This window comes from Heterodontus francisci, chromosome 3 (genome assembly GCF_036365525.1).
Source record: "Heterodontus francisci isolate sHetFra1 chromosome 3, sHetFra1.hap1, whole genome shotgun sequence".
NCBI lineage: Eukaryota > Metazoa > Chordata > Chondrichthyes > Heterodontiformes > Heterodontidae > Heterodontus > Heterodontus francisci.
Window position 1 is genome coordinate 76659282 of NC_090373.1, and position 27721 is coordinate 76687002.

Genomic DNA, 27721 nt, shown 5'->3' on the forward strand with positions numbered 1-27721 from the left:
CTGGGAGGTGACACTTCCAAGTTTTGTGTCATCTTCAAATTTGTGCCCTGTACCCCCAAATCCAGGTCATTGATGTGTATCAAAAACAGCAGTGGCTTAGTACTGAACACTGAGGAACTCCTACTACTATGTTTTCTATCCCTTAGCAAATTTTGTGTCCATGCTGCTACTATCCCTTTTATCCCATGGGCTTCAATTTTGCTAATAAGTTTATTATATGGTACTTTTTATGTGGCGCAGTGGTTAGAACCGCAGCCTCACAGCTCCAGCGACCCGGTTTCAATTCTGGGTACTGCCTGTGCGGAGTTTGCAAGTTCTCCCTGTGAATGCGTGGTTTTCCGCCGGGTGCTCCGGTTTCCTCCCACAGCCAAAGACTTGTAGGTTGATAGGTAAATTGGCCATTGTAAATTGCCCCTAGTATAGGTAGGTGGTAGGAGAATTGAGGGAAGGTGGGGATGTGGTAGAAATTATGGGATTAATGTAGGATTAGTATGAATAGGTGGTTGATGGTCGGTACAGACCCGATGGGCCGAAGGGCCTGTTTCAGTGCTATATCTCTCTATTACTATGACTTTATCAAACACCATTTGAAAGTCCATATTTACAATATCAGCTGCACTTATCCACCCGCTCTGTTGCCTTATCAATAAATTCAGTTGTGTTCTTGTAAGTAACTGTGTAGCTGGTCCATTACAAAGTACACAGCATGAAATCTTCAGCAGTTTTAAACTTCCTAGGTCTAACGGCTTTCTAAAAGTTACTTATTGATTGATGAAAAAATGTTGCTCCTTCTTGGGTCTAAATGTACCAATCAAAAAACAGCTTTGTCTAATCCTCAAGGTCTGGAAAATTTAAACAACTTCAACAGATGATCTTCATTGGTCATAAGTGTGCACAAATTCACAGAATTGATATCTTCATGAATCAGCCCACTGGCAAGTCAAAGAGTACTGCCAACAAAGAAATGGCTGCAAAGCAGCAAATGGGTGCAGGTAGGGAGCTATGGTGACAGCAGAAAATTTGGGGGCAGCTACTTTGCAGGGGATGATTTTCAACAGAGCAGGACCTTGGGTCCCCAGCTGGAGGAGCTTCAGTGGGTGGGCAGGCCAGAACCAGGCCTATTTGGGTAATAAATATAAATGATTAGAACAACTGCACAATACCTTTAATCATATACAAGAGACTACAGGAGAGTGTTTTACAGCAACATAATACATGTATAAGTTTAAGATGAGTGTAACAATTAAAACTAAATATTCAGAAGCACCAACTACCTCTATCCAGACACAGAGGCTGAAAAATTGGTTGTGCTTTTAAATTTATTGTACATGTGTAACTTGCTTTGGTTACTTGATTATCAATTTTATAGAAAATAATTTCTCACCTGTTGTGGCATTTTGAAAGATATAAAGTAATGGGAGAGTAATTTTAGTGATCCCTGATATGGATTGGAGAGGGAAAAACCACACTATAGTGCTGATTGCTCAAGTCGTTAAATCAGACTAGTTGCTGCGAGCACAGAATTGCTAATTGACATTATTAAGAACTCAGAATTAACAAATATATTGCAATGGAATCCAGTTGTTTCCAGAATATGTATCCAGATTATATGAATATTATGGCCCATAATCACTTTTTAAGCAAGAAAATATATTCAGTCTTGTATAATCATATTGATAGTTTTAGATAATTATTAAATATATGTTGTGTGGAAAATTCTGATATCAAGAAACATCATTCAGAATAGAAGTGATTTAAATTCCCCTTTGCATTTGCAGGATGAATGCTGTTCAATATTATGTTCAAGGTCGAAATCAGGAGAGACTGGCAGAATGTTATTACATGCTTGAAGATTATGAAGGTTTGGAGAAACTGGCAAACGCCCTACCAGAAAATAACAAACTGCTTCCAGTAAGTAGTGGGCATAACACATTCTCATTGGAGTGAAATGTTGAGGTTCATCTCTCTGTACTATAGATCTTCATCGTGAAATTCTGTTTTGCTGAGTATTGCTGAGGTGCCGCTCCAGGGAAGCGGCAGTGGTTTCATGGAATTCGAACCTGCTGTCCTTCTGTCTTCTCTCAGTATTTGTGCTCCCACCCCTCCTAGCCCAGACTGCTGCTGCCCATGCCAAGATGGTGCAGACTGAAGCCAGGCCTATTAGGCCCAATGGTGCTTAAAGTCATCTTCCAATGCTATTTGCAGTCCCCTCCATTGACAGTGACAGAGAGAAGGTAAGGAATTTGGGACTGATAGTGAATGGGGAATTGGAGTTATAGTTACTGACATCTCAAAGTTCTTCTTGTACAGGCTAGGCAGAAAGGGGCTGCCTCAGTTGCTGCCTGTCTTCCTTTCCACCTCTTCCCATGCTTCTTGGTCCTCCTTCTCCACCCTCTTCTAGCAGCTTGTTCTGCTTTGCATGGCCTAGACTCATTGGGTGGAATCTTATGAGCGCCGTGGTGTTCCTGATGGCGTGACTGAAAGTTGTCATAACTTCCGTTTCCCACACAATTTTGTATGTAAATTAGCCATGTTGCAACGGGCACGGGGACACATGGGATCATGCGCAGGGGAGGCCTTTCATTGTTGGAGCATTCCATCACTGCCTCGAGCACCATGATCGCCACAGATATAAAACATTCTGTGATTGCAGCCTCAAGGGTCAGCAGCCTTCCTTTCATGTAAATATCTTCAGACTAACTTAAATTGAAGCTTTTACTTAAATCAAAATGTTTTTGCCTCTCTTATTTTGTGAAAGTCACCACCAACTTCATATCATTTATTTTCCCTACAGCCAAAGTGAATCAAATATCAAATGGTGGCCAGTAGGCCGCGTCTCGCCCCACAGTTCAGTGATGCCTCCCTGCAGGTTCTCCTCCAGGCCTTCAGGGAAAAGCGGTAGGTCCTCTTCCCTGCAGATGGAGTGCAAAGACCCTCCTGTCTCACCAAGGTGGTTTGGATGCAGGTAGCAGAGGAGGTCTCGAACCATTAGGTCACTTGTAGAACATGGGTGCGGTGCCACAAGCACATCAATAACTTTCTCAGATCAGCGAGGGTTAATGGTCCTGGCGAAGCTGCTCCATTGTTTTTTCCATGGCTCTGTGTCTTTAAGGCAGAGGGTATGCAAAGAATGCAGTGGGTTCGCTAAGATGAAGATTGGCATTGTTTATGTGATTGGATGTGTCATGTGAAAGCCATTGCAAAATGAGTGATGTTGATACATGTATGCAATGGTTGTGATGCATCATTTGCCACCTCATTAAATCTGCACTGTGTGCTGCAGGGTAAATGAAGCCACAACCAGCATCAGCATGCTAAGACGGGAGGAAGGGTCCCTGACATAAGGCTACTGACCATGGCTGAGGAGGAGGTATCCATGATCATAAGAGAGGAGGAAGGCAGGAGCCACAAGGCGTAAGGATGAAGTGTCATCTCTGCTCTTCCAGTCATATGTGGAAACTGAAGGATATTGTTTGAACTTGCGTGAAGCACATGCTTAAAGTGTCTCCACTGCAGGTGCCCACACTCGAATCGCAGAACGCCGCATGGTCCAAAAAATCTATTTACCCGTAATGTCCCTTCAGGCACTAAATTGACATGTTACAAATAAAACAGTACAAAATACTGGGGAGGAAGAAGAAACCAATGGCCCAGAGGATGCACTGTCACCTGCCTCTTCCACTTCTGCCAGCAGATACATCCACACAGTCCTCAGAGGGTTTAAGATTAGAATCTGTGTCACAAGCTGATGTACACAACACAAACAAGTGAGGAAGCATCCAGCCAGGTCTCCTAAAAATCGGAGGGCTGCTGGAGACCAGGCCCCTGCTCAGCCCCATGCTCATGATGATCCTCTGTTTGTTGCGATGAGAAGCCTGCTGGATGTGCAGCAAAGCCATGTGGAAAAATATGTCACAGATGCCTGAGGTCATGCATGGCTTTGCGTGTGCCATGGAGGAGTCAGTGAAAGCCATGGCATTGGCCATGTCCCAAGTATTTGAGCATATAGCTTCCTTGAGAGTCTGGCGAGCTCCATGGCGAGTCTGGTTGAGCACTTGAGCTATATGCTTGACCTGCACTCCATCGCTGTTGCCGTTGGTGCCATGCAGCAGAGTCTAAGTGATTTAGAAAGGGACAAGGAACTTGGACCTCCCTTCAGGTGACCCTTCCCCTTCTGGAGACAGATAGGAGCCATCATGCACACAGATGGAGGAAGAGTGCGTGCCAGCTGCCCCAGGGCCTTCCTCTCCGGACACCCCCAGGGTAAGCAGCGTCATCTTGCCCCCGACATTGACCCCCTTACCTCCAGTTGGCGAGCACACAGGGGATACTCAAGCATCATTGCTGCAGACCCCCAGTAGGATGGAGCCATCAAGGTCCCATTCTTGCAGAGGACGCCCGCCACGGTCATCCACAGCAGCAGGGCAGTGCACTGAGCAGACTGCCTCCACCTCAGCTGCTAATGTTGGGATAGCACTTAGACGTAGTGGTAGAAAAAGGAAATTGAAAAGTTTTGAGCACGAAGGTGGCATGGCTGCTTCACAAATTGTGAGGATTGAAAAGATTTATTATTACATTTTTATTTCATGCAAAATTTGATCCACTCTCGGTAATATTTTGCTTGGTTACTGATGGATACAAAGATGTTTTTTGGAGGCCTATGGCAGGAATGCAATGATGTTTTCAAAGCATCTCAGAAAATGTCAAGCATCTATATCTCATTGGAATTTGAGCCTTCACTCTTCAATGATGGCTGTTTTCCTATTATTATTTCCTGATTATTAACCTTTTCCAGTACTGCCATGCCCTAATCTTGTTTTCTACTGTCTTAACATTGTTTGCAGTGTTGTGTAGTCACCTTCATCGTAGCCCATAGATGATTTCAAATGCCAATCACACGAAAGTGCAGCAACACTTCGTTAAGATTGCAGCGATGAATAAGACGCCATGCAAAAGGGAATTTCTGTTTGGAATTGTTACATTTCTCCTCCCAACATTCCTTGATGATGTGGTTTATTGTTGACTGAAATGTGCATAAATTAGGTTCTCCCTAATGTCCCTTGCATGTCTCTCTATGGCCCTCATATCAATGACAGCATCGTTGTCACAGACCTTGCTGCCTGGCTGTCCTTGTCTACAGGTAAGTAGATGAAATCATTGGCACATCGATAAAAGGCATTGGTCACCTTTCTGTTGCATCTGTGGGTTGCAGACTACGAAATGCCACATAGGTCGCCCATGGATCCCTGGAAGGAGCCACTGGGAAAAAAAAATTGAGGGCAACTGTCACGGGATTTCCACCAAAGCCGAATGGTTGCAGGTCATGCTGCAGGATCCTACAAATTTCTGTGACCATTTCATGTGACATCCTTAGGCGTCTCTGGCATTGCCTCTCTGACATTTGTAGGTAATGTGTCCTTGTCCTGAGGATGTGATGATGTGCCAGTGCCCATCTCTGATAAGGACATTCCTGGATGTTTTCATTTGGAGCATCCTCACCTTCCTGTTCTGCCTGTTGCTGGCACTTAGGTAGTATGAGTTGAGGGAAAACAGCCCTCCTTATTCTCTCTTTGCTCTTCCCGTGGTACTAGACAAATTGGGTATATGAGACCCATGTCACTGTGGCTTTTCTGAACAATAAATAAGCAGAGCATGGCGAATCAGACCTCTGTTGACATGTAGCTGAAACATTGAGGTGTTGAACAGGTCACTTATACCTGCCTTCAGATTGCAGCCAGGTGGAAGACACACCCACTGTTGTTTGCTTTCTTCCACTCTCCTTGCAATCCTTGAGTGTCCTTGTGGTTTCCATTATCGTTGGAGAAAATGGTGCGTGTAGAATTCAGGGAAAGTCTCCCCACCTTTCAACCTCCTCCTGCTACCTTCCAGCTTGAACCCATCACCCTTGACCCAACCAATGTTACCATTACCCTTCCTTCTGTTACTATTGAGCCTCCCCCCATTACCATGCACAGTGTAATCATTAATGTATTCATACCATCCCTCCCCCCATTCCTACTCCCGTTACTATCGACATAAATATTGTGGCTACAAGAGCAAGTCAGAGGCTAGGAATTCTGCGGCGAGTAACTCACCTCCTATCTCCCCAGTGCCTGCCCACCATCTACAAGGCAAAAGTTAGGAGTGTGATGGAATACTCTACACTTGCCTGAATGGGTGCAGCTCCAACAACACTCAAGAAGCTTGACACCATCCAGGACTAGGCAGCTCGCTTGATTGGCACCCCATTTACCACCTTCAACATTCACTCTCTTCACCACCGACACACAGTGGCAGCAATGTGCACCATCTACAAGATGCGCTGCAGCAACTCACCAAGGCTCCTTCGACAGCACCTTCCAAACCCGTGACCTCTACTACCTAGAAAGACAAGGGCAGCAGTTGCAAGGGAACACCCCAAACTGACCATTGTTGCTGTTCCCCTCAGTATGAAGCTGCTGAATACCCACCCATTAGTCTTGACCTTTCCCCCTACAGAATCCATTTGCCCCCATTGACTGTGACCATTCCCTCTGCTCGCCAGTACCCTCAATTTGCCCTACAGCTCCCCAACATTGATAGCACTCATCCCTTCCTTTAGGCACTTGCCACATATCTTCACACAGTACTGATCTCATCCACCCACCATCCCCGCAGCGACAAAATCCATTTTCACCATCAGTATCAACCATTCAACAACCTGGACTCGCTCCTCCACCCTCCCCCACTCTTCGATGCACCCGATCACCCCATCCTTCCCTCCCCGACTACCTTCCCCTTTTCCTCCATGCACCCGATCGTCCTACCCTTCCCTCCCAGACTACTCTTCCCTGCTCCTTCATGCACCTGATTGCCTTGCCGTTCCCTTCCCGACTACCCTCCCCTGTTGCTCTGTGTCCCCGCCCATGCCTTCGCTGCCATCCCCTGAGATGATTCACCGTTGCTGGTGCCGAGCCTGGAGGCAGACATTCATTTCAATGCTAGCGTGGAGAAAATCATCAATTGCAATGCTGGACTGGAGGCAAACATCCATTCCAATGCAGGTGTTAGTTTAACAGATGAATTACAGAGAGAGGTGCACAGTCCTGAGACTCAACTGCACAAGTCCGATTGTTGCACGCCACGCTGAAACATTCGTGAACCAGGTGGCATGGGAATATTGCTCGCCATTCACTTAATCTGCAGGTAAGACTAAATTGTAACTATGCCTATGGTAATGAGTGTTCACGTTATTTAAATGAATAGGAAGCTGCAATATGCCACCACACGGGGGAAGCCCAGAATGCTGCAAAGTCGCCGCCAGCTTAATTCCTCTAAAATATCCTGCTGTTGGGAATCTGCGTAAACCCCTCCTCCTAATGATATCACCCCGCACACCACCAAATCTGCCGCTGTGGACAGCATAAAATTCCCCCCCCAGGCAGCAACTGGTTTTTGCAGAAGTCTTCAATTCAGGAAAAATTCCTTCAGCACTTGCCACACCATTCCCTGTAAACCTTTTGCATTTGAAACAACTATGGAAAGCAGCAAATGTTTGAGGAAACGTAGCAATAGCCAGAAGAAATCAACCAACAACTAAGCTGTAAATAGTAATGGTTTCTTTAAGTAGTGCTGGAATATAGAATATAGGAATGAAATCCTGCCCCAGGTCAATGGTGGTGAGTGAGCAGATCAGCCAGCGACAGCCAGAATCCAGGTTCCATTCGGATTCTGTCAACTTTTTGTATTGCAGCTGTCTCCCAGCAAGCTGGCAATGGACAAACTTCTGTTCAAGGAGGAAATTTTGGATATTGTAACCTTTGAGTCCTTGTAAGGCCTCTGAGAGCATGTGTGATCTTTTACCGAGGCTTTTTCAAAGTTCCCAAGCCTTCACCAGCCAATTGCAATTGATGCTGGGAGGGTTAGTTTACTTTTAAAGAAAAAAATACCTGCACCATTGGGAACCAAAGATCAAGAAAACCTTCTGGGGCATCCTGCCACCTTCAAAGCAATATGGTGACACTGATTTTCTGGAGTGAAATCAAGACGAGTACCGCTGTTGTAGGCACCAGTGGCCTATCCAGTTTATGAAAATGACACCATTCCTGGAATTTGGGATTGCATCTCAACTTGTCCACTCTGGTGGATGTAAAATCTGCCCCACTACTGTTCTGCTGGTGGAATACCCCCAGAGGAATTTCAGTGCCTATGTTAGCACTAATTTCAGAAACAAATGATCTTTTTCCTCAAATTAATGATTTCAAGGCTACACCCTTTCTTTTGAAGTGATAACTTTTTCATTGAAACTGTGTTAACTTTATATGGAGCACATTTTTGAAAGTTTATGTACAAATTTCTTTCATTGTAGTTTCAAGTTTTAGTGGAATCGAATGTTCTGTTCGATAATGAATTGATATCATCAATCATTTTTCACTAGACTTGTTTATTGGTATATCTGTGACCTAAAGAATAACTGACATTACATCTGCTACTAAAAGAAATTATCAGCACTTTGCTCATTATGGTTCCAATAATAATTTCAGATGAGATTTAATTGAGGTCTATTTTAAACTGAGCTTATTAAAATAAATTCCACTCAAAAACTAAATCTCTTGAAATTTTCATTGGCAAGATGAACCAAATGAAGCTTTCACAGTGAAGGATTTGTCTTTGTCTCCCTTTCCACTAGGAATTCCTCCAACATTCGGATGCCGGAAAGAATTTTCTTTAGCCATTTAGATCTATAGTAGTGCCTTTATACATTTGTTAAGACTTTTGATACAACAGAATCTTTGAATGCTTTGATTTTTTTTTCAGGAAATAGCTCACATGTTTGTAACTGTAGGTATGTGTGAGCAGGCTGTAGCTGCATTCCTGAAATGTAACCAAGCCAAAGCTGCAGTTGAAACCTGTATACATCTGAATCAGGTAGGATCATAAAGAAGAGAAACATAATTTTATGCAATAGTTTTGTAATGTGTTTATTTTATTTATAAATTCCTAAAATATAGATATATATCCCTGTTGACCACTAAGAATCAAAGAATTATACAGCAAAAAAAGGGTGCTATTCAGCCCATCATGCCTGTGCCAGCTCTTTGAAAGAGCTACCCAATTAGTTCAACTCCCCTTTTCTTTCCCCATAGCCCAGCAATTTTCTCCTTTTCAAGTACTTATTCAATTCTCTTTTGTAGGTTACAATTGAATATGCTTTCACCACACTATCAGGCAGTGCATCCACATCATAACAACTCACTTTGTTTAAGAATGCTTCCTCATGTTGGTTCTGGTTCTTTTGTCAATTACCTTACATCTGTGTTCTCTAGTTACCGACCCTTCTGCCACTGGAAACGGTTTCTCGTTATTTACTGTCAAAACCCTTCAAGATTTTGAGCAGCTTTATCAAATCTCCTCATAACTGTCTCTGTTCTAAGGAGAACATCCCCAGTTTCTCCCGTCTCTTCACATAACTTGAAGTCCTTCATCCCTGGTACTACTTTAGTAAATCTCCTCTGCACCCTCTCTAAAGCCTCAACATCCTTCCTGCAGTGTGGTGCCCAGAGTTAGCCACAGTACTGCAGCTGGGGCCTAATCAGTATTTTATAAAGTTTAGCATAACTTCCTCACTTTTGTGCTCAATACTTAAATTTATAAAGTCATGGATTCCGTATACCTTATTAATATTTTCAATTTGTCCTGCCACCTTCAAAGATTTGTGTATGTACACCCCCAGTTATCTCGATTCCTGTACCCCCTTTAAAATTGTATTATTTGTTTATTATTGTTTCTTCTCATTCTTCGTACCAAAGTAATTTTTACTATTTTCTCAAAAAAATTCTAGTGGAATAAAGCTGTTGAACTGGCCAAGAATCACAATATGAAAGAAATTGGATCTCTTCTGGCTAAGTATGCATCTCATTTGTTGGAGAAGAATAAAATTTTGGAAGCGATTGAACTTTACCGAAAGGCCCATCATTTCCTTGAAGCTGCAAAGCTCATGTTCAAGGTACAGCAATAGTCTTCACACAATCCCATAATTGAGTACATCTTTGGATTTCTTAGAGGCAGGTAAAGCATTTTGCACTTAATCATATTTGGACATCTTCCCTTAAGAATTTCTAAAATCTGCTATCGAAAATTAAATTATAGCAGCAGATAAATTCCTACAATTGGTATGTAACTTTTATCTTACAATCTTACCGTCCAGTTAAATTTTAAAGTGATATATACATTATCTTTTGGAAAGATTTGATACTGTACAGCCTTATAATACAATAAATTTAAACTAATGATAGTGCAGTATGAACAGTACACTGTGATCAACTATTGCACAACCGATGTTTTTGTTTGTACCTGTGGTACTTATGAATTATGGATCCTTTGATCATCGGAAAACAGTTGGTAACATAGTGCCACAGATGTGAAATCATATAATTCAGCTAAGTATTTCCTGACCTTCCTATTGACCAGTAAGTCTGTAGGCAAAGATATCACTTATGAGTTTAACATAAATTTATAGTGATAGATATTTCTGTTGTCTGAAAAAGTGCAGTAAATTAGATCATCAGATTGAAATGTAAGATTTTCTAATGTTGAAAAAACTACTAAAAGGTGATATTCTATGACAAATGTAGTGGAAAGTTGATGGTTATAATGGCCCAGATTTTGCTATCAGCACTCACTGTAACTAAGGAGTAAATAGGACACCAACTTCTGGCATCTGAACACAGGCAGTTAAATGTTGAAACCAAGAAGTTGCTGTCTGTGTTGCCTTGCTCCTCCAGAAGCTTCGCTATACCGGTGCGTCACCAACAGATTCGGCATTCAAATACATGAAGGATGTGAAGTTGGGCTACTTAATCAATAAACAAGGCCAGAAAAAGTTAGGGCTTGTCCATTCAAGTGTAAGTGAAGTTTAACAGTGTGATAAGTCTTAATTACTCCCAAACAACCTCTCTGGCACTGAGAGGTTGCTTACAAACCGTGGAGTCTCATTCCTTCAGATTTTAATTATTGTTAGAGTTTAAAAAGTATATATGTTTTTCGCTTTCTGTCTCTTATCTTTCACTCTGATCCCATGTTTCTTTCACTTTCTATTTCCCTCTCTGTACATGATCTGGATTTGAATTAAATATTCTAATTTAAAGTTCCTGGTTTAGACTCTAGGGGTTATTTTGATGAAAGAGTGAAAATGGATACTGTACTAATAAGACAACCCTTTTTGAAATCTGGTTTTAGCACACAATTTTGGTTCTAACTTGCATGGAGAACTTGCTAAAACAGTCACCTGCATGTTTAGCATTCAGGCACTGATGAGGCGCAATTTTCGTGGAGCAGTACATGTGGGCTGCACGCACCCACTTCCACTTGAGGTGTAGAGTGAGTTGGCTGATACACAGCAGCAGGTTTCAGGACAGCTTGGACCAATGGAGAGGATGCACCAGTTCTCAGATGCAGCACTCTAGGTCCTGGTGGAGAAAGCCCAGAGGAGGAGGGTTGTCCTGTAACCGCAGTGGGGGAAGGAATTCACCCTCCTGTCCCCATTCCTGCAGCAATTGGTGCTGTTCTGCCTGGCATCATGTCCTCCTCCCATTCCTCCTGCAGACAAAGGGGATCCTGAGCAAGATACTCTCTCCTGGTGATTGCCATAAGGTGTCCAATGAGGTAGAGTAGCACAGCACTTACTCTCTTTAGGTGAAGTCTTCAGAGAATTTCCAGAATAAATGTTGATAGATTGTTGGTGAAATCTTGACAAAATGTCCCAGAAAGCCACTTGTTGTGTTTCAAAAGTTCTTTTCAAACCTCCCACGTGAAATGTGATGTACGTTTAAGTAGCGCTTGAAATCCTCAGCAACGACTTGTTTACGCCTAATCAGCTGGTTACTATTGGGAGAGGATGTTAGATCAAGCACTATCCATTAAAATGCTGCGCAGCCTTGTTAATGAGCACCAAAAGATAATTTAAGTGGCAATCAGCCCCTTAATGTCCTCCAAGCGCCTGTTTTTCGCACAAGCCTCAAATCCTTTATCAAAATGCCGTCTCGTGCTAAACTTGGGCTAAATCAGCTCAAGACCCCACTTTAACTATCCCGGAGGCTTTTTAAGCACCTAAACGAGCTGTCGAAAATTTCCCGCTGCATATTTCTTCAAAATGGTTGAGAAGCCACACTGTTGATTGCCCTTGTAGAGGGCAACTTACTGTTTCGGCTCTAATTACTACAAGTTGCGGTACAAAAAGCCACAGGAAGTCTGTGGGCAAGTGTTAGTGTAATGAGTGGTTAGGGTCGTTTGTTCGCCACTGACCAGAATTTGTTGTCAAAATAAAGGCAAGTTTAATGTTGCTCAGTGTTATATGTAAATTGTTCATCCATCTTGTGGCAGGAAAGAAATACTCCATGAATTGCAAATCTCTGAAATAAAGAGTTACGTCTTAGTACAGTTGATTAAATGTATACCGTGTTGTAGCTTTGGAACATCAACTGTTTTGTAGGTTTTTTCATCTGGTTCTCCTGAAATCAATTATATCGTGTTTTTGTTTAGATTGCTGAGGAAGAAGCAAAAAAGAGAACCAAACCATTACGTGTTAAAAAACTTTACATACTGGCAGCACTACTTGTGGAAGATTACCATGAACAGATAAAGAACACTCAGAGAGCAAAATTGAAAGGCAAGAGATCAGAGGTATCGCATTACAAAAATACTTTTGATTCTTGACTGTGGTCAACTGCTCTTATTTCACTAATATAAAGTTAAAGAGCTTAAACAGCTTTATGGCACTTAAAAATGTATGTAATATGAATATTTTTAGTGCATGGATTTTCTTTATTTGCTATTCAGCTTGAAACACTGAGATGCTGGGATGCAGTTCCATGGGTGCCGGCCTCATTATATTGCTCAGATGAATATTCTTTATGTTTGAGCACACATATTATTAAGAGCTGATTTTAACTCTGTTGACCTGGGTGGAAACTGGGCAGACAAGTAATTAAAATGACCAGTGGGACTTGCCTACACCATCCCACTGTTTTTAAAAAAATCTTCACCGCTCTTCTGATCTGGAGAGTGCTATTCCCACTGGAAGCCAGCAGGGTCCTTCTTTAAACATGAAGATCATGCTCTAATTATGTCATCAGGGCCCAACTGCAATTTTAACCAAAGGCCAACCTAGCAGGAAGAGGAGCCAGGCCCGGAAGAGCGTAAGAGGATTTTCTTTTTTTAACTTTCCTGGTACGGCCAGGATGAGCAGGAGACCCGGCCCGAGCCCAACACCCTCCCAACCACTTACCTGTGTGCCTGGGACCATTCTCCTGACAAATAGGTGGGCAGAAGTCTTGTCACCCTGTACTTTTGGCAATGGAGCGAGGCTTCTGAAATTTCTAGGCCATGATGTTTATGGATTAAAGATATTTAATAGATAACTATTATGAGTAGGAATCTTAGCAGATTGTCCCTCTCCCAATCTCAGGAACACTAAGGAAGCCTGATAGATCAGCCAACTCAGTGTATGGCTCAGTTACACACTGGACAGTTCACTTAGAAACTGACCCACTTGTGAAGCAAGTATTTAATAATTTAAAAATAAAACTAGGATCTGTGTAAATTCATATGTGAGAATGATTTTTCTATAAACCTGTAATGCTTAGAATTCTGAAGATGTGCTTGGGATGTTCATTGAGACCAGGAATTATGCTCCAGCACATTTTAATTTATAGAATGACTTCTAATAACAGTGTTTATTGTAAATTAAAATATTGGTAGCACAGGACACATCAATCACCATCTGAAGAGAGAATGATTTCTAAATATTTTGGGTGTAACCGAGCATATTTTATCATTTTGAAATGAATTCTATAAGTTTCTGTTAGTTTTTTTTTAGTTTTTAGAGATACAGCACTGAAACAGGCCCTCCGGCCCACCGAGTCTGTGCCGACCATCAACCACCCATTTATACTAATCCTACACTAATTCCATATTCCTACCCCATCCCCACCTGTCCCTATATTTCCCTACCACCTACCTATACTAGGGGCAATTTATAATGGCCAATTTACCTATCAACCTGCAAGTCTTTGGCATGTGGGAGGAAACCGGAGCACCCAGAGGAAACCCACGCAGACACAGGGAGAACTTGAAAACTCCACACAGGTAGTACCCAGAATAGAACCCGGGTCACTGGAGCTTTGAGGCTGCGGTGCTAACCACTGCGCCGCCCATAAGTTAGGTTTAAGGATATAGTGCAACAATGTGTACTGCATTTCTTTTACTTTGTTTCAGGCTACAACAGCTCTAGCTGGGTTACTTGAAGAAGATGCCTCTTTGTCAGATAATCGTATTATCGACAATGCTTGGCGTGGGGCAGAGGCTTATCACTTCTTTTTGCTAGCACAACGTCAGCTTTATGAAGGCTATGTAGATGCTGCAATGAAAACAGGTATGTTTCATTTAATGTACACACCCCAGCTAGTCAGCATCTCTGTAACATCTCTAAACAAATGCTAGAAATTCTGCCCTGTTTTTTGCAAGAAATTAGCTTTATTTGGGCAGCAGGGACGGGGGAGGGTTATGGGGTGGACTTGTGACTGCCCCTTCCTGGGCTGATTCAGAAATTCTAATGGAGAGTAGGGTGTGGCTGCTGCTTCTGCCTGCCATTCCCTTCCATTGTGATGTCACTTTTGGAGGCAGGGTTTGTGGGATACTTGCCTCTCATGGAAGTCTTGCTGGTTCTGCATGGTATGTGGCCAGTGGTCATACCACTTGCAGGATTGTAAGTGGACCCCACAGTGCCAGATCCCAATCATAACTGATTGTTGCTATTTGGGAACCAACTGATTAAACACAGAACAGCCTGGAACTAGAAACATTTCAATATGTCCACTTAAGCTACATGGCCCCCACGTGGAGTGACAAGTGGCCGCTCAGAAATCCAGTTGTTTGCTCAGTGTGGGCATCCCGGTGTTGCTGTTGCAGGCACCAATCCAAATTAATCAAATGAACCTGGCCCTAGGATTGTGGACATGACCATGGTCGGGCAGATGTCTTTTCCCACTGTACCTTTGGCAATGGAGCGAAGCTTCTGAAATTTCTAGGCCATGATATTTATGGATTGAAGATATTTAAGACTGGTATTTTATGATAGTGGAAAAGTGCCTCAGGATGTGGAAGTGAAGATAGATCATAAAATTAGAGTACAATTTATGATTATGATTCTGAAGTTGTGAAACGAATAATACATTTAGTTTGCATGCATTAAATTCTTGGTAATTATAGGATAAGCCTATCTACTTGCACAGAAAATAAAATATTAATCACTGAGTGCGAAGAACTTGAGTAGATGTTGGCATCAATTTTAACACGGAGCAGGTTTTAGGTGGCTGTGAAGAACGGACGGAGTGCAAACTACATCTGCTGGCCTAAATTTCAGCCTCTTGGTAACTCCCAGTCAGTGTTTAAATTTGACTGATGAGTTTCCCACCTAGTTGTGTTAGGAACAGGAAGCTTGCCAATTTCATTGTGTACTTTAGGCAGGATTCCAGAATGCACATCTTAGAGGAAGGTTCCCCTCTGGCAGATTGCTCCGTGAGATTGCTGCAAGAAGCTTTTTAGAAAGTCTGAAAGAAGTCCCAGGTTTTTTGAAACCATCCTGGAGGTCCTGGTCGAGGAGCTGAAGGCAAAACCGGTTTTCTTTCCTATCAATAGGAGGAGGTTGCAAAAAATGATTGTTCACCAGGCCTGGAGAGAGGTAGTGGAGATTGTCAGCTCCAGGAGCATCAGCCTCAGGAGCTAGATTCAGTGCAAGATACATTTCAAATACCTAACAAGATTTGTAAGGGTGAGTACAACTCTTTATTTCTTAGTAACATCTGACAACAGTTCTCTGCCTCCCTACCCCTTTTCTCAGCACTCTGAACAATTCCTCAACAATACATCCTTCATCAGCCATCACTTGGGCACACTATAATACTTCTCCTTTTCAGTCCAAACACACCCTCACCTCTTGCTTGTTGCACTCACAGTAGCTACTAACAGCATTCTGTTCTCACATGGTAGCTATTGCAGAACTGGGGACTCCCCTGTAGATATCTTCCTTACTTCACACCCCAGCTAGTCAGCATCTCTGTAACATGCTTGTATCTTGTTTCTTCTCCTTTTCAGGAGCTACTCACTAACTCTAGTGCTTTCTTTCTGTAGGCACACAACATGAAGGAGAGGACTCAGTGCAGTGTGTAAATCCAGCATTATGATCCTCTCTGAGCCTGAGCAGCTAGTTCTCAACATTAGTAGCTCCTCTTGAGTTCTATGACTTGGATATTTTGAGGCTGGGGGCTTATCTGAACAGGGTCTCTGCTTATTACTTGTACCCCTTAAAGTATCAAAAAAGCCATACATTCAGTCAACTTGAGAACATTAAGCTGCCTTGTGCAGAACCTGTGCATCCTTTCTTATCCCTTTACTTTTTCCTCCAGGTTCTTCTCAGCAAAAAGAGACTCCAGAAGATTTCTCAGAGGAGGACAATTCTTCTAAGAAGGCAGTGTCACATACTCCATCCTGCAAAGCACCCACACAGAGATTAGCACCCGGGATGGGTTAAACATTGTTACGTGTGGTGACAGATCAACACAAGTAAGCAGGAGCAAGTAGAGGTGGTCTGCCAGGAGATGGCTTGGCATAGGGTGAGGTCTTCCCCCAGCTTTGCTGAGGAGGACAGAGATACAGACTTAAGAGACCAGCAATGAAAGGAAAACTGCTTGCCTCACACAAGCATTATACAATATATTAAAAGGCCTGTCAAAGAACTTCAGCATCATAGCTCTAATTATACAGGAGTCAATTTACAATTTGTGTTGTCTTCTTGCACAGCATCATTACTCTGCAGTCCATCTTGATGTTCATGGTCTCCTCCAGGGACACTGCACTGGGAACGCACAACAGAAGACTATGTTACCAGCCTTTACAGTTTGGTGGGAGCTCAAATGATTGCCATCTGGACTCTGAGCTCCACCTTGGAGAGACTGGTAGACGAAAAAGATAGAGGCTTTTCAACATTTGCATTGGCCTAAATGTTGACTGGTTTTAATGTTCTTTAATGTAGGATTAAGGGAGCGTTGTAGAGGGTAACAAGGACTGTTAATTCAGGGGGGCTTGTGTAGCTTTTCAGGGGAGAGAATGACTAGGCCCCGTAAGTGCTGTTCTGTCAACTAATAACTTGGGCAGAATTTTACCTGCCACGTTGATTCAGGTGCAGGTGGAGGATTGGTCAAAGCTCCGAAAAGTGGCATGGGGTCAGAAACTCGACACTTCTGGGTTTAACCTGGGCAGGTTTGGAGGCAAGTGGGAAACCCCCATGGAGCTGTTGGATAAGTAATTTTGATAAGGAAATAGACAGTTAATTTTGCATGGGCTTCCTGAACTGTGTGGAACTCACCAGGGTCAACAAGATGAGAGCACAGTGGGGAGTCATTACTCAATGAAACTGACAGATGGGAAAGCCTTCTAAGAATGAAATTACATAGCTGCTGGCTAGTCTCTGTGAAAGTCTTATACTCACAGGACTTGAACTGAGAGCCAGATTTCAGTGCCTTTAAAGGTGATTTTCAACTTTTTGGAAGTCATTTCAGCTACCTTGGAGTTTACTCACCTTGATCTGAATTTCTTGCTGAATTTCACTGCAGAATGTGGTGATCAGTACGCCCTCAGATCGGCTTGAACTACTCATCAATTGTAAGGAATTCTACTCCCACAATGTTCAGCTCATTTGTGACCACCGGAAGGTTATCATGCATGTCTGCACAACATATCCTGAAAGCAGCCATGATTCAATCTGTGGCAGTCACATCTCCCACAAGTTTTGTGCACCTACACACAGCGTCAGCGGGTAGCTCCTTGGAGACGAGGGCTACCCTATGAGGACCTGGCTGGTGACTCCTGTAAAGAACCCTACCACTGATGCCGAAGAGAGGTACAACAGCAGCTACATGAGCAGAAGGGCGATCATAGAGCAAGCCATTAGGTTGATGAAGATACAGTCAGGTGCCTTGACAGATCTGGGGCGCCCTTCAGTATGCTCCATCCAGGGTCTCCAGATGGTCTGCTATGCCTAGCACAACATTGCACTGCAGAGGAGTGATCTGCAGGAAGAGCAAGGTACATACCGATTGGTATCCTCCTCCTCTGAGGAGAAGCCAGATGTGGTCATGGTGCCTGCAACTGCTCACCCAGCTGGCAGAGAAGCCCACAACGATCACACAGAGGCAGTTAATCTGAGTGCGTGAGGCCATCTGACAGTGCAATCATAAATCCTGTGCCCACATCAACACAATTCATTCCAACAGTCAAACATTCAACCCTTCTTACAATGTGGTCACACCATTCGTCTGAAGGCTATTGTACAAAGTGAATTCGGGATGCAACAAAGTAGAGGCCAGGAGAATGAGGAGTTCAAATAAAGTGTTTAATTCATAAAACTTGTGGGAGATGTGACTGCCACAGATGAATCATGGCTGCTTTCAGGATATGCTGTGCAGACATGCATGATAACCTTGCGGTGGTCACAAATGAGCTGAACTTTGCTATATACACCCAAGTGAATCTCCTTGTGCATCTATTACATTTTTCTCATCTGCTTCCTATTACTTCCAAGGTGCAACTCCTGTGGCTTCAGCAGAACTGGAGGCGGACTGCTCGATCACCTGCTCTGACAGATGATATGCCCGTGGCAGATGTCCTCTGGGCTTTGGAGCCCGTGACGGCCCTGCCAAAGACTGTCCCACCAGTACCCCAGCACCTGTACAGGGGCAGACTCAGTCATCGAGACAGGACGCAGCATATGGGGCTCTGTCTGAGGTGGGGGAAGGGATGGTGGGATAAGGGATGAAAAGTAGGAATACTTCGAGAAGAGTCCCCACTGTCATGTGCTCTTTCTTCATCTTCCCTTTCATGCACTTCCCTGCTGGCCAAGAGCTGGAGAGCACTTGGCTGCATTTCAGTGAGGTGTTGAGCCACCTAGGTGAGGCTTTCCTCCATCCTGTGTAAAGTAGCAGGCCATTGGTCTGGGCCACCATATACTTGGTTGCTTGCCACGCCTGAGCCTCCCTGCAGGCGGTGACCTTTTCCATGGAGGTGCCCATCAGCGCAAGTGCATAAGACATCATGGTACTCATGCTCGAGATGTTCTCCTTCAATCTATCTCCAAGGGTGATTACTGCCTCTGGAAAAGCTGACAGAAGCACACGCATTTCCCGTTGCCGCTCCATAAATTCCCTTTTGCGGGTGACCCTCAAAGGCTCATCATCTACGCCAAGATGAGCATTTCCTGCAGTGTCCTGTGCCCTCCAACAGGGACTTTCCACTCCTGTTCCTGTCTCCAGCACCTGCTCCTGCTCACATGATGTGTCGCTCACCATGTGATAACCTAGCTATCTCTAATGCAGTACCCACCGGTGGGTGTGTGGCTGCACTGGTGGAGAGTGCATATGAGTTGTGTGATGGTGCCCCCTCAGAGTGTTCGCCATCTTCTTAGGAGTTCTTGGCAGCCTCCTGCTTCAGCTCTGTCATCACCATTGAAGAACCTATTGGAGATAAAAGAAGTGATTTAATACTGACATGGGGAGAGGATTCAAACTCAACATTGTGCATAACATGGCATTTCAGTTAGTGGTGACATCAAATCAAAATGAGTAACTGTTAAGTGCCAAGTGGCTGTGTGATGTCTAATGCCGTCACCAAGTCTGTGGGTGACCCCCATCTCTCCATCTCTGACGTCTAATGTCTGTACCACACTGCCAATCTTCAAGGCTTCTCCAGAGCTCACAGTGGCAATGGCTGCAGATCCACCCCTTGTTCTCTGCCTCCTTGGAGTTGTGCGCTCTCTTTTGCAGTGAGAGGAAGTAGAATTATGAGCTGTGAAATGGAATGTGTGGAGAGTTTGCAATGAGCACATTTGTGCAGGGTGTGAGGGATGAGTGAGATGGCAAAAGGATGAGGGTGAGTGTGAGTGTTAGCTGTTCAAATGGAGATTTAAGGAGTTGCCTGGAGAGAAAGAAACGTGTGGAACTACAAGGTGTGCTGGTCAGTGGAGTGCTGTACAGGAGAATGCTAAGGAAGTCAGAGAGTGATGGCAAAGACCTGAAAGTGGTACCCCACTCACCTTTTCTGACCTAGTGATATCATTAAAACTTTTCTGCCTATTTTGTCAGTATGGCTGGCCTCTTTCTCCCATCCTAAGGAAATATCATGTCCCTATGGCGCTCAATGCCTCCAGCATGACCTCAAGGGAAAAGTCAAAGGATTGGGGTACAGCCTTCTCACATCTTCCTTCCATTTCTTCACTTGCACATGCCTTCACAGTAACGGTTGCCTGCAGCCATTCTGTCCCCTGCCAGGGTCCTTTTAAATAAAAATCCTTCTTTAACAGAGTGTGGCTTGTCATCATGTTTGCACTCTGTGATTGGTCGGGAACCCGGAAGAGCCGTTGCGGGTGGGTCTGTTACATTAAAATTCCTCTCCTGGATTGTCTGCTTTTCCTGTTGCTTTGCCTCCTCCAATTGAAATCCAAAATCCTCTCTGTATTACCATGTTGTGCAACATGCAACAAACTTCATGTGGGGCTTACCGTAAGGAAGCTCATGCCTCAGGAGTGGACTTAATGCTGTTCCTGGTGGTTCTGTTGCTGTAATTGCACGTGAGCTTTTTCAGGCATTGTGGGCTGGCAGAGGGGTGTCATCAGCATGTATGGAGGGGATGGTCCTTGTTCCCAAGCATTCATTCGCTCTCCTAAGTTTTTGGAAGGATGGAATAGCTGGGGAGCGGATGACTGTCAAAGGCTGAAGACATTATGACAGCTGCCAGCGAAACTGGCACAGACATGCATGATCCTTCTGCAGTGGACACACACCAGATGGACATTGTTACGACCAACCACTCCACTCAATGCCTCCAATTAAAATATACGATTCTGATTGTGGTGGGAGAAACGCACTGTTAATTCAATCCTGTCCCTCCACAGATCACCTAACATATCATTTTAAACTTTCCAAATTAAAGAAAGACCCAGCCAAATTGTACCATCTATTAACCCCCGAATGAGGCTAACCAAACCAGGTGTCTTTAAATCAACAAATTAACTGTTTAATTAGAAAAACTGAATTCTTAAACACTACGAAGATATAAACAACATTTAAAATTAGAAAGATTAGAGTCCTTGCAAATTTATGCTCCTGCTGGCGGTGAAAAAGTCCAAGGTTGCTTGAAGTCCTCACAGCTGTCCGATGGGGAGAAAAAAAGGTTCTTCAACAGTAGAACAGTCCGTAGTTTAATTCCAGCAGTAAGTGATGCTTTCCTTCTCCAGCGATGACCACAGTAGATCAACTCGCAACCACTTTCAATAGAATCAATCTGGCTTTAACATTTTTGAGGGATAAAAGATTGTTACAGTCTAACTTCCATTCCTTCAATTTAAATTATTAGAGATCTCTGTTTTGGCTTGACGTTTAAGTATTTTGAGAGAGAATAATTAATAAACAGACTAAATTCTCTTCCTTTGGTATAAATGGTCTGAGAGCTCTTCTTTCAGGTGCTAACACACAGCTGTCTGTCTGTGTCCTCTATTAGAACAGGATGTTTGCATTAAAGGCAGTTCAAAATTAAATTGTAACAAATGTATCTCTCGATACTCAGTCTGAGTGGCTGTATCCAAGGTAACAAGAATGCAGCCCTTGAATCGTAGTCTCCGAATGGCTGTATCCAAGGCAACGAGAATGCATTCTTTGACTCAGTCTTTACAGCTTGCTGCCTTAAAGCAGACGGCTCTTTTTCCAGCCTTAAAGGCACACTGCCTTCTTCCCGATTTAAAAAAAACTACAGGAACATAACAACATTAACTGAATGATAGCCCATCCTGTTGATAAAAGCTGTTGGCTGATCTTCTGATAGCTTGATAGCTGCATGAGTGCTGTTTATTATACCCTGGACATGAGAGAAGCCAACCACTGCTGAAAATCAGAGATCTCTAATTTTGAGTGTTGGGAAAAGCAATACATTGGTTGGCACTGGCAAATAGGGCATTGATGACCTGCTTGATCCAGCTGCATACTGGAAAATGGGTGATGTCACCTGTAACAGCCTATAGGGAGCCTGGGGCAAAAAAGTTAAGGATGGGGTGACTTTGATTGTTATCAGTCAAGCATAGCCAGATAAGCAGGCATTCATTTTATTAAGAAGAACATGGAAAGACAACGGGCTGGATGTTAACAGCCCCCCGACGTCGGGGGTCGTGGCGGGGGGGATCCGTAAATTGCCTGTGGGAGAGGCCCGCCACAAGCCTTGATGCCGGGAAGGCCCCACTCCATATTACCAGTGGTGATGAGGCCTCGTGGCAGCGCCCCCCACCCCCACCGGCCGCTCAGCGAGGGAAGCGGGATTTAAAAATGTTAATTATTGAATTAATTAAACACTTGATCCTGTTGGCGACCCACTGCCATATTCTGGACAGTTGCCGGGGCTCCCGCACCTTCGGATCTCCAACCACAGATCCGAAACGGGACACTAGGGATGCGGATGGGGAGGAGGTAGGTTTTCAGGGCAGGAGTGATGGGGGGAGCAGGCTGAAACCTTTTTGATTGGTTATAGGGGATGGTGGGAAGGGGTAAGGTTCAAAGTTTGTAAACCTTCAGGGGGTAAGGTGTTTCTTTTGGTGGGGGGAGGGCAAGCAATAATTTGTTTCATCATTGGGTGGGGTGGAAGAGGGTTTTGAAACTTTTATTAAGTGTTTTACTTTAATATTAAAATATATACAACTTAAAAAAATTAAATGAAGCTGTAGGCAAATCAAATTATTCACAATACCATAGAGGAGGAATTCATGGAGTGTATGTGGGATGGCTTTCTGGACCAATACGTTGAGGAACCAACTTGAGAACAGGCCGTCCTAGACTGGGTATTGTGCAATGAGAGAGGAATAATTGACAATATAGTTGTGCAAGACCCCTTGGGGATGAGCGATCATAATATGATAGAATTCTTCATCAAGATGGAGAGTGATGTAGTTGATTCTGAGAGTAGGGTCTTGAATCTTAATAAAGAAAACTATGAAGGTATGAGGTGTGAGTTGGCTATGACGGATTGGGAAACATTACTTAAAGGGATGACGGTGGATAGGCAATGGCAAACATTCAAAGAGTGCATGGATTAACTGCAACAATTGTATATTCCTGTCTGGCGCAAAAGTAAAACGGGAAAGGTAGCCAAACCATGGCTTACAAGAGAAATTAGAGATAGCGTTAGATCCAAGGAAGAGGCATACCACTTCGTCAGAAAAACAACAGACCTGAGGATTGGGAGCAGTTTAGAATTCAGCAAAGGAGGACCAAGGGATTGATTAAGAAGGGGAAAATAGAGTACGAGAGTAAGCTTGCAGGGAACATAAAAACTGACTGTAAAAGTTTCTATAGGTATGTGAAGAGATAAAGATTGGTGAAGACAAATGTAGGTCCCTTACAGTCAGAAACAGGGGAATTTATTATGGGGAACAAAGAAATGGCTGACCAACTAAATGCATACTTTGATTCTGTCTTCACAAAGGAGGACGCAAATATCATACCAGAAATGTTGGGGAACACAGGTAAGGGAAGAACTGAAGGAAATCAGTATTAATAGAAAAATGGTATTGTGGAAATTGATGGGATTGAAGGCCGATAAATGCCCAGGGCATGATCTACATCCCAGAGTACTTAAGGAAGTGGCCCTAGAAATAGTGGATGCATTTGTGGTCATCTTCCAAGATTCTATAGACTCTGGAACAGTTCCTGCAGATTGGAGGGTAGCTAATGTAACCCCACTATTTAAAAAGGGAAGTAGAGAGAAAACGGAATTATAGACCAGTCAGCCTAACGCCGGTTGTGGGGAAAATTTTAGAGTCCATAGCACAACACGTGGAAAACAGTGGTAGAATCGGACAGAGTCAGCATGGATTTACGAAAGGGAAATCGTGCTTGACAAATCTACTAGAATTTTTTGAGGATGTAGCTAGTAGAGTTGATGAGGGGGAGCTGGTGGATGTAGTTTATTTGGACTTTCAGAAGGCTTCGACAAAGTCCCACATAAGAGATTAGCATGTAAAATTAAAGCGCATGCGATTGGGGGTAGTATATTGCGATGGATAGAAAATTGGTTGGCAAAAAGGAAACAAAGAGTAGGAATAAACGGATCTTTTTCCGAATGGCAGGCAGTGACTAGTGGGGTACCACAGGGATCTGTGCTGGGACCCCAGCTATTCACAATATATATTAATGATTTATATGAGGGAACTAAATGTAGTATCTCCAAATTTGCAGATGACACAAATCTGGGTGGGAGGGTGAGTTGTGAGGAGGATGCAGAGAGGCTTCAGAGTGATTTGGACAAGTTGAGTGGGCAAATGCATGGCAGATGCAGTATAATGTGGATAAATGTGAGGTTATCCACTTTGGTAGCAAAAACTGGAAGGCAGATTATTATCTGAACGGCTATAAACTGAGAGGGGGTAATATGCAGCGAGACCTGGGTGTTCTCGTACACCAGTTGCTGAAGGTAAGCATGCAGGTCCAACAGGCGGTAAAAAAGGCAAATGGTATGTTGGCCTTCATAGCGAGAGGATTCGAGCACAGAATCAAGGATGTCTTGCTGCAATTATACAGGGCCTTGGTGAGGCCACACCTGGAATATTGTGTGCAGTTTTGGTCTCCGTATCTGAGGAAGGATGTTCTTGCTATAGAGGGAGTGCAGCGAAGGTTTACCAAACTGATTCCTGGGATGGCGGGACTGATGTATGAGGAGAGATTGAGTCGGTTAGGTTTATATTCGCTGGAGTTCAGAAGAGTGAGGGGGGATCTCATAGAAACCTATAAAATTCTAACAGGACTTGACAGGGTAGATGCAGGAAGGATGTTCCCGATGGTGGGGGAGTCCCGAACCAGGGGTCATAGTCTAAGGATATGAGGTTAACCTTTCAGGATTGAGATGAGGAGAAATTTCTTCACCCAGAGAGTGGTGAGCCTGTGGACTTCGCTACCACAGAAAGCAGTTGAGGCCAAAACATTGTATATCCAACTTCAAGAAGGAGTTAGATATAGCTGTTGGGGCGAAAGGGATCAAAGGATATGGGAGGAAAGCAGGAACAGTTTACTGAGTTGGATGATCAGCCATAATCGTAATGAATGGCGGAGCAGGTTCGAAGGGCCGAATAGCCTACTCCTGCTCCTATTTTCTATGTTTCTAAGGTCTTGAAGCCCTTTAAATATGGTGCCGGCGCCAGCACAGTGGTGCTGGACGCCATGGCCATGGACGGAGTGCCCGCCCCCTCCATGTCATCGGAGGGGTGGGGGGGTGCAGTCCGCCCCACCCTGGCCATTTGAATGTGCTGCTGCGCTAAGCTGAATAATTCTCACGCGTGCGCCCCGCCATTTTTGAAGCTGACCGCTGAACCCGGTGGCGAGCTGGAAAATTTCAGCCCAATATAACATAAAGGGTGCAACTCTAAAGGAGCTGCAAGAGCCGAGGGACCTGGGAGTATAATGTGTATGAATCATTGAAGGTGGCAGGACCGGTTGAGAGCATGGTTAATAAAGCATACAGTATCCTGAGCTTTATTAATAGGGGTACAAAAGCAAGGAAGTTATGTTGAACTTGTATAAGACGCAAGTTCGGCCTCAGCTGAAGTATTGCGTCCAGTTCTGGGTGCCGCACTTTAGGAAGGATGTGAAGGCATTGGAGAGAGTACAGAAAAGATTCACGAGAATGGTTCCAGGGATGAGGAATTTCAGTTATGAAGATAGATTGGAGAGGTTAGGACCGTTTTCCTTGGAGAAGAGAAGGCTGAGAGATGATTTGATGGAGGTATTCAGAACCATGAGGGGTCTGGACAGAGTGGATAGGGAAAAACTGTTCCCACTCATGAAAGGATCAAGAATGAGAGGGCACAGATTTAAAGTGATTAACAAAAGAAGCAGAAGCGACTTGAGGAAAAACTTCTTCACGCAGCGAGTGGTTAGGATCTGGAATGCACTGCCTGAGAGTGTGGTGGAGGTGGGATCAATCTAGCATTCAAACGGAAATTAGACTGTTATCTGAAAAGGATGAACGTGAAGGTTATGGGGTGAAGGTGGGGAAATGGCATTAGGCAAATTGCTTATTCGGAGAGCTGGTGTGCAGACACGATGGGCCGGCCTCCTTCTGCGCTGTAACAGTTCTGCAATTCCGTGAGACTGCATAGCATACCAGTAGCCTGTCTGGTGAAGCACAGCCTCCTGATGTTGTGCTTCTCAGTCATATCAAGGAAAGTGACTTTTGACCTATACACCTTATTGTCTGGGTAAGGCTTTCTATGAGCAGCCCACTCACTGCTCTCTCTTAATCAGCCAGTCTTCTGCTTGTCCAGGTTGTTCAGGCTATTGTTGCTGTTAGTCCTGTTTCCCCAACTGTTCATTCATCCAAAAGTAATGAAGCAGAAATGGCACCCATGATAAACTATGATAGATTAGTCTTGTGTTGAGTCTCAAATAATTTTATTAAAGTTCCCTGCAATATAAGTTTTTCTAGATAACTGGCTTGATACATACATTCACGTATAAAGATACTTAAACCCAGTTTATCATCTTCATACCTCCACTTGACAAGCAGGACAGGATTCCCGTCACATTTCCTTGCCCTTTTTTTCTCACCCACCAAATATTTCACCATGATTTCTGTCCAACACCAAGAACTTGTACAAAATGGGAAGCCTACTTAAATAAGACAGCAACGACATGGGATGCCAGGCATCCTATTTTCAATCATTACTACCTCATTAACAACTGTTTCACCATCTACCATTTTGCTTCATTCTGTGGGGCTCCTAGTTGCTGTGTTTCACAGAGCAAGTCATCAGTGAGTTTTGACATACACTGCAATTTGACCTGCTGCCTGTATCCACCCCAGGCACTGTTGCTTTGAAGATCACCATCTGATAAACTTTTATACTGCAGGCCCATTGCAGGACATCAATAACATTAGACAGTCAGCCTGTGCTGCTGCATAACTCAAAGATTCATTGTTTGTAGAAGATTGGTGTGGTAGTATAGTAATTGTGATGCTGGACTAGCCACCCAGAAATTAAGAGTTCAAATCCCACTGTCAAGTTGTGAAATTGAATTTAACAGGGATGAGAAATTTCCGCCAAATGGTGTATTTCCAACATTTAGGTTTTGGAAATCCGCCATTGGCTTCTCCCAGCCCAGCAAAGCATTCACTCCAGCCCTGTCTGTGATTGGTCACTGTCTGTGACTGACAACAGGCTGGCTGGGTGGGGTGAGCGCTGATTGGCAGTTCGCGGCATAGGCGCGCTGGGGTCGGCTGCCCCTGCTGTTCCTCGCACGATTTAGGGAGTGAGCGGGAATGGCTGATGTGGGGAGAGGGAGAGAGAGGCTGAGGGGAGAGTAGCAAGTGGGCTAGCAAACAGCCAGAGGCACAGAGTAGTGCAGCGCTGAGGGAACACACAGAGAATCAGATAGCCCTATAAACCACCACTGGCCCAGGGAGCAGAGAGAGAGTGAGTCAGGCAACCCTTTAAAGCAGATGCTGCCAGACCTGCTGAGTATTTCCGGCATTTCTTGTTTTTATAACCCTTTAAACCAGTACCGGCTCAAGGAGCAAAGAGAGTGAGTCAGGCAGCCCTGTAAACCAGCACCAGCTCAGGGAGCAAAGAGAGTGATTCAGACAACTCTTTCAACCAGCT

General features: G+C 43.9%; 1 protein-coding gene across 4 annotated transcripts in view; it reads left to right on the plus strand.

Annotated features, from left to right (window-relative positions):
* Positions 1 to 27721, plus strand: part of wdr35 (WD repeat domain 35) — a 214990-nt gene that overhangs the window by 172709 nt on the left and 14560 nt on the right. For all 4 annotated transcript variants that reach the window (XM_068023557.1, XM_068023567.1, XM_068023572.1 and 1 more), the window contains 5 exons: positions 1779 to 1911; positions 8797 to 8907; positions 9821 to 9985; positions 12520 to 12660; positions 14254 to 14410. In XM_068023557.1, the coding sequence (XP_067879658.1) occupies positions 1779 to 1911; positions 8797 to 8907; positions 9821 to 9985; positions 12520 to 12660; positions 14254 to 14410 (707 nt within the window). The remainder of the gene's footprint in view (positions 1 to 1778; positions 1912 to 8796; positions 8908 to 9820; positions 9986 to 12519; positions 12661 to 14253; positions 14411 to 27721) is intronic.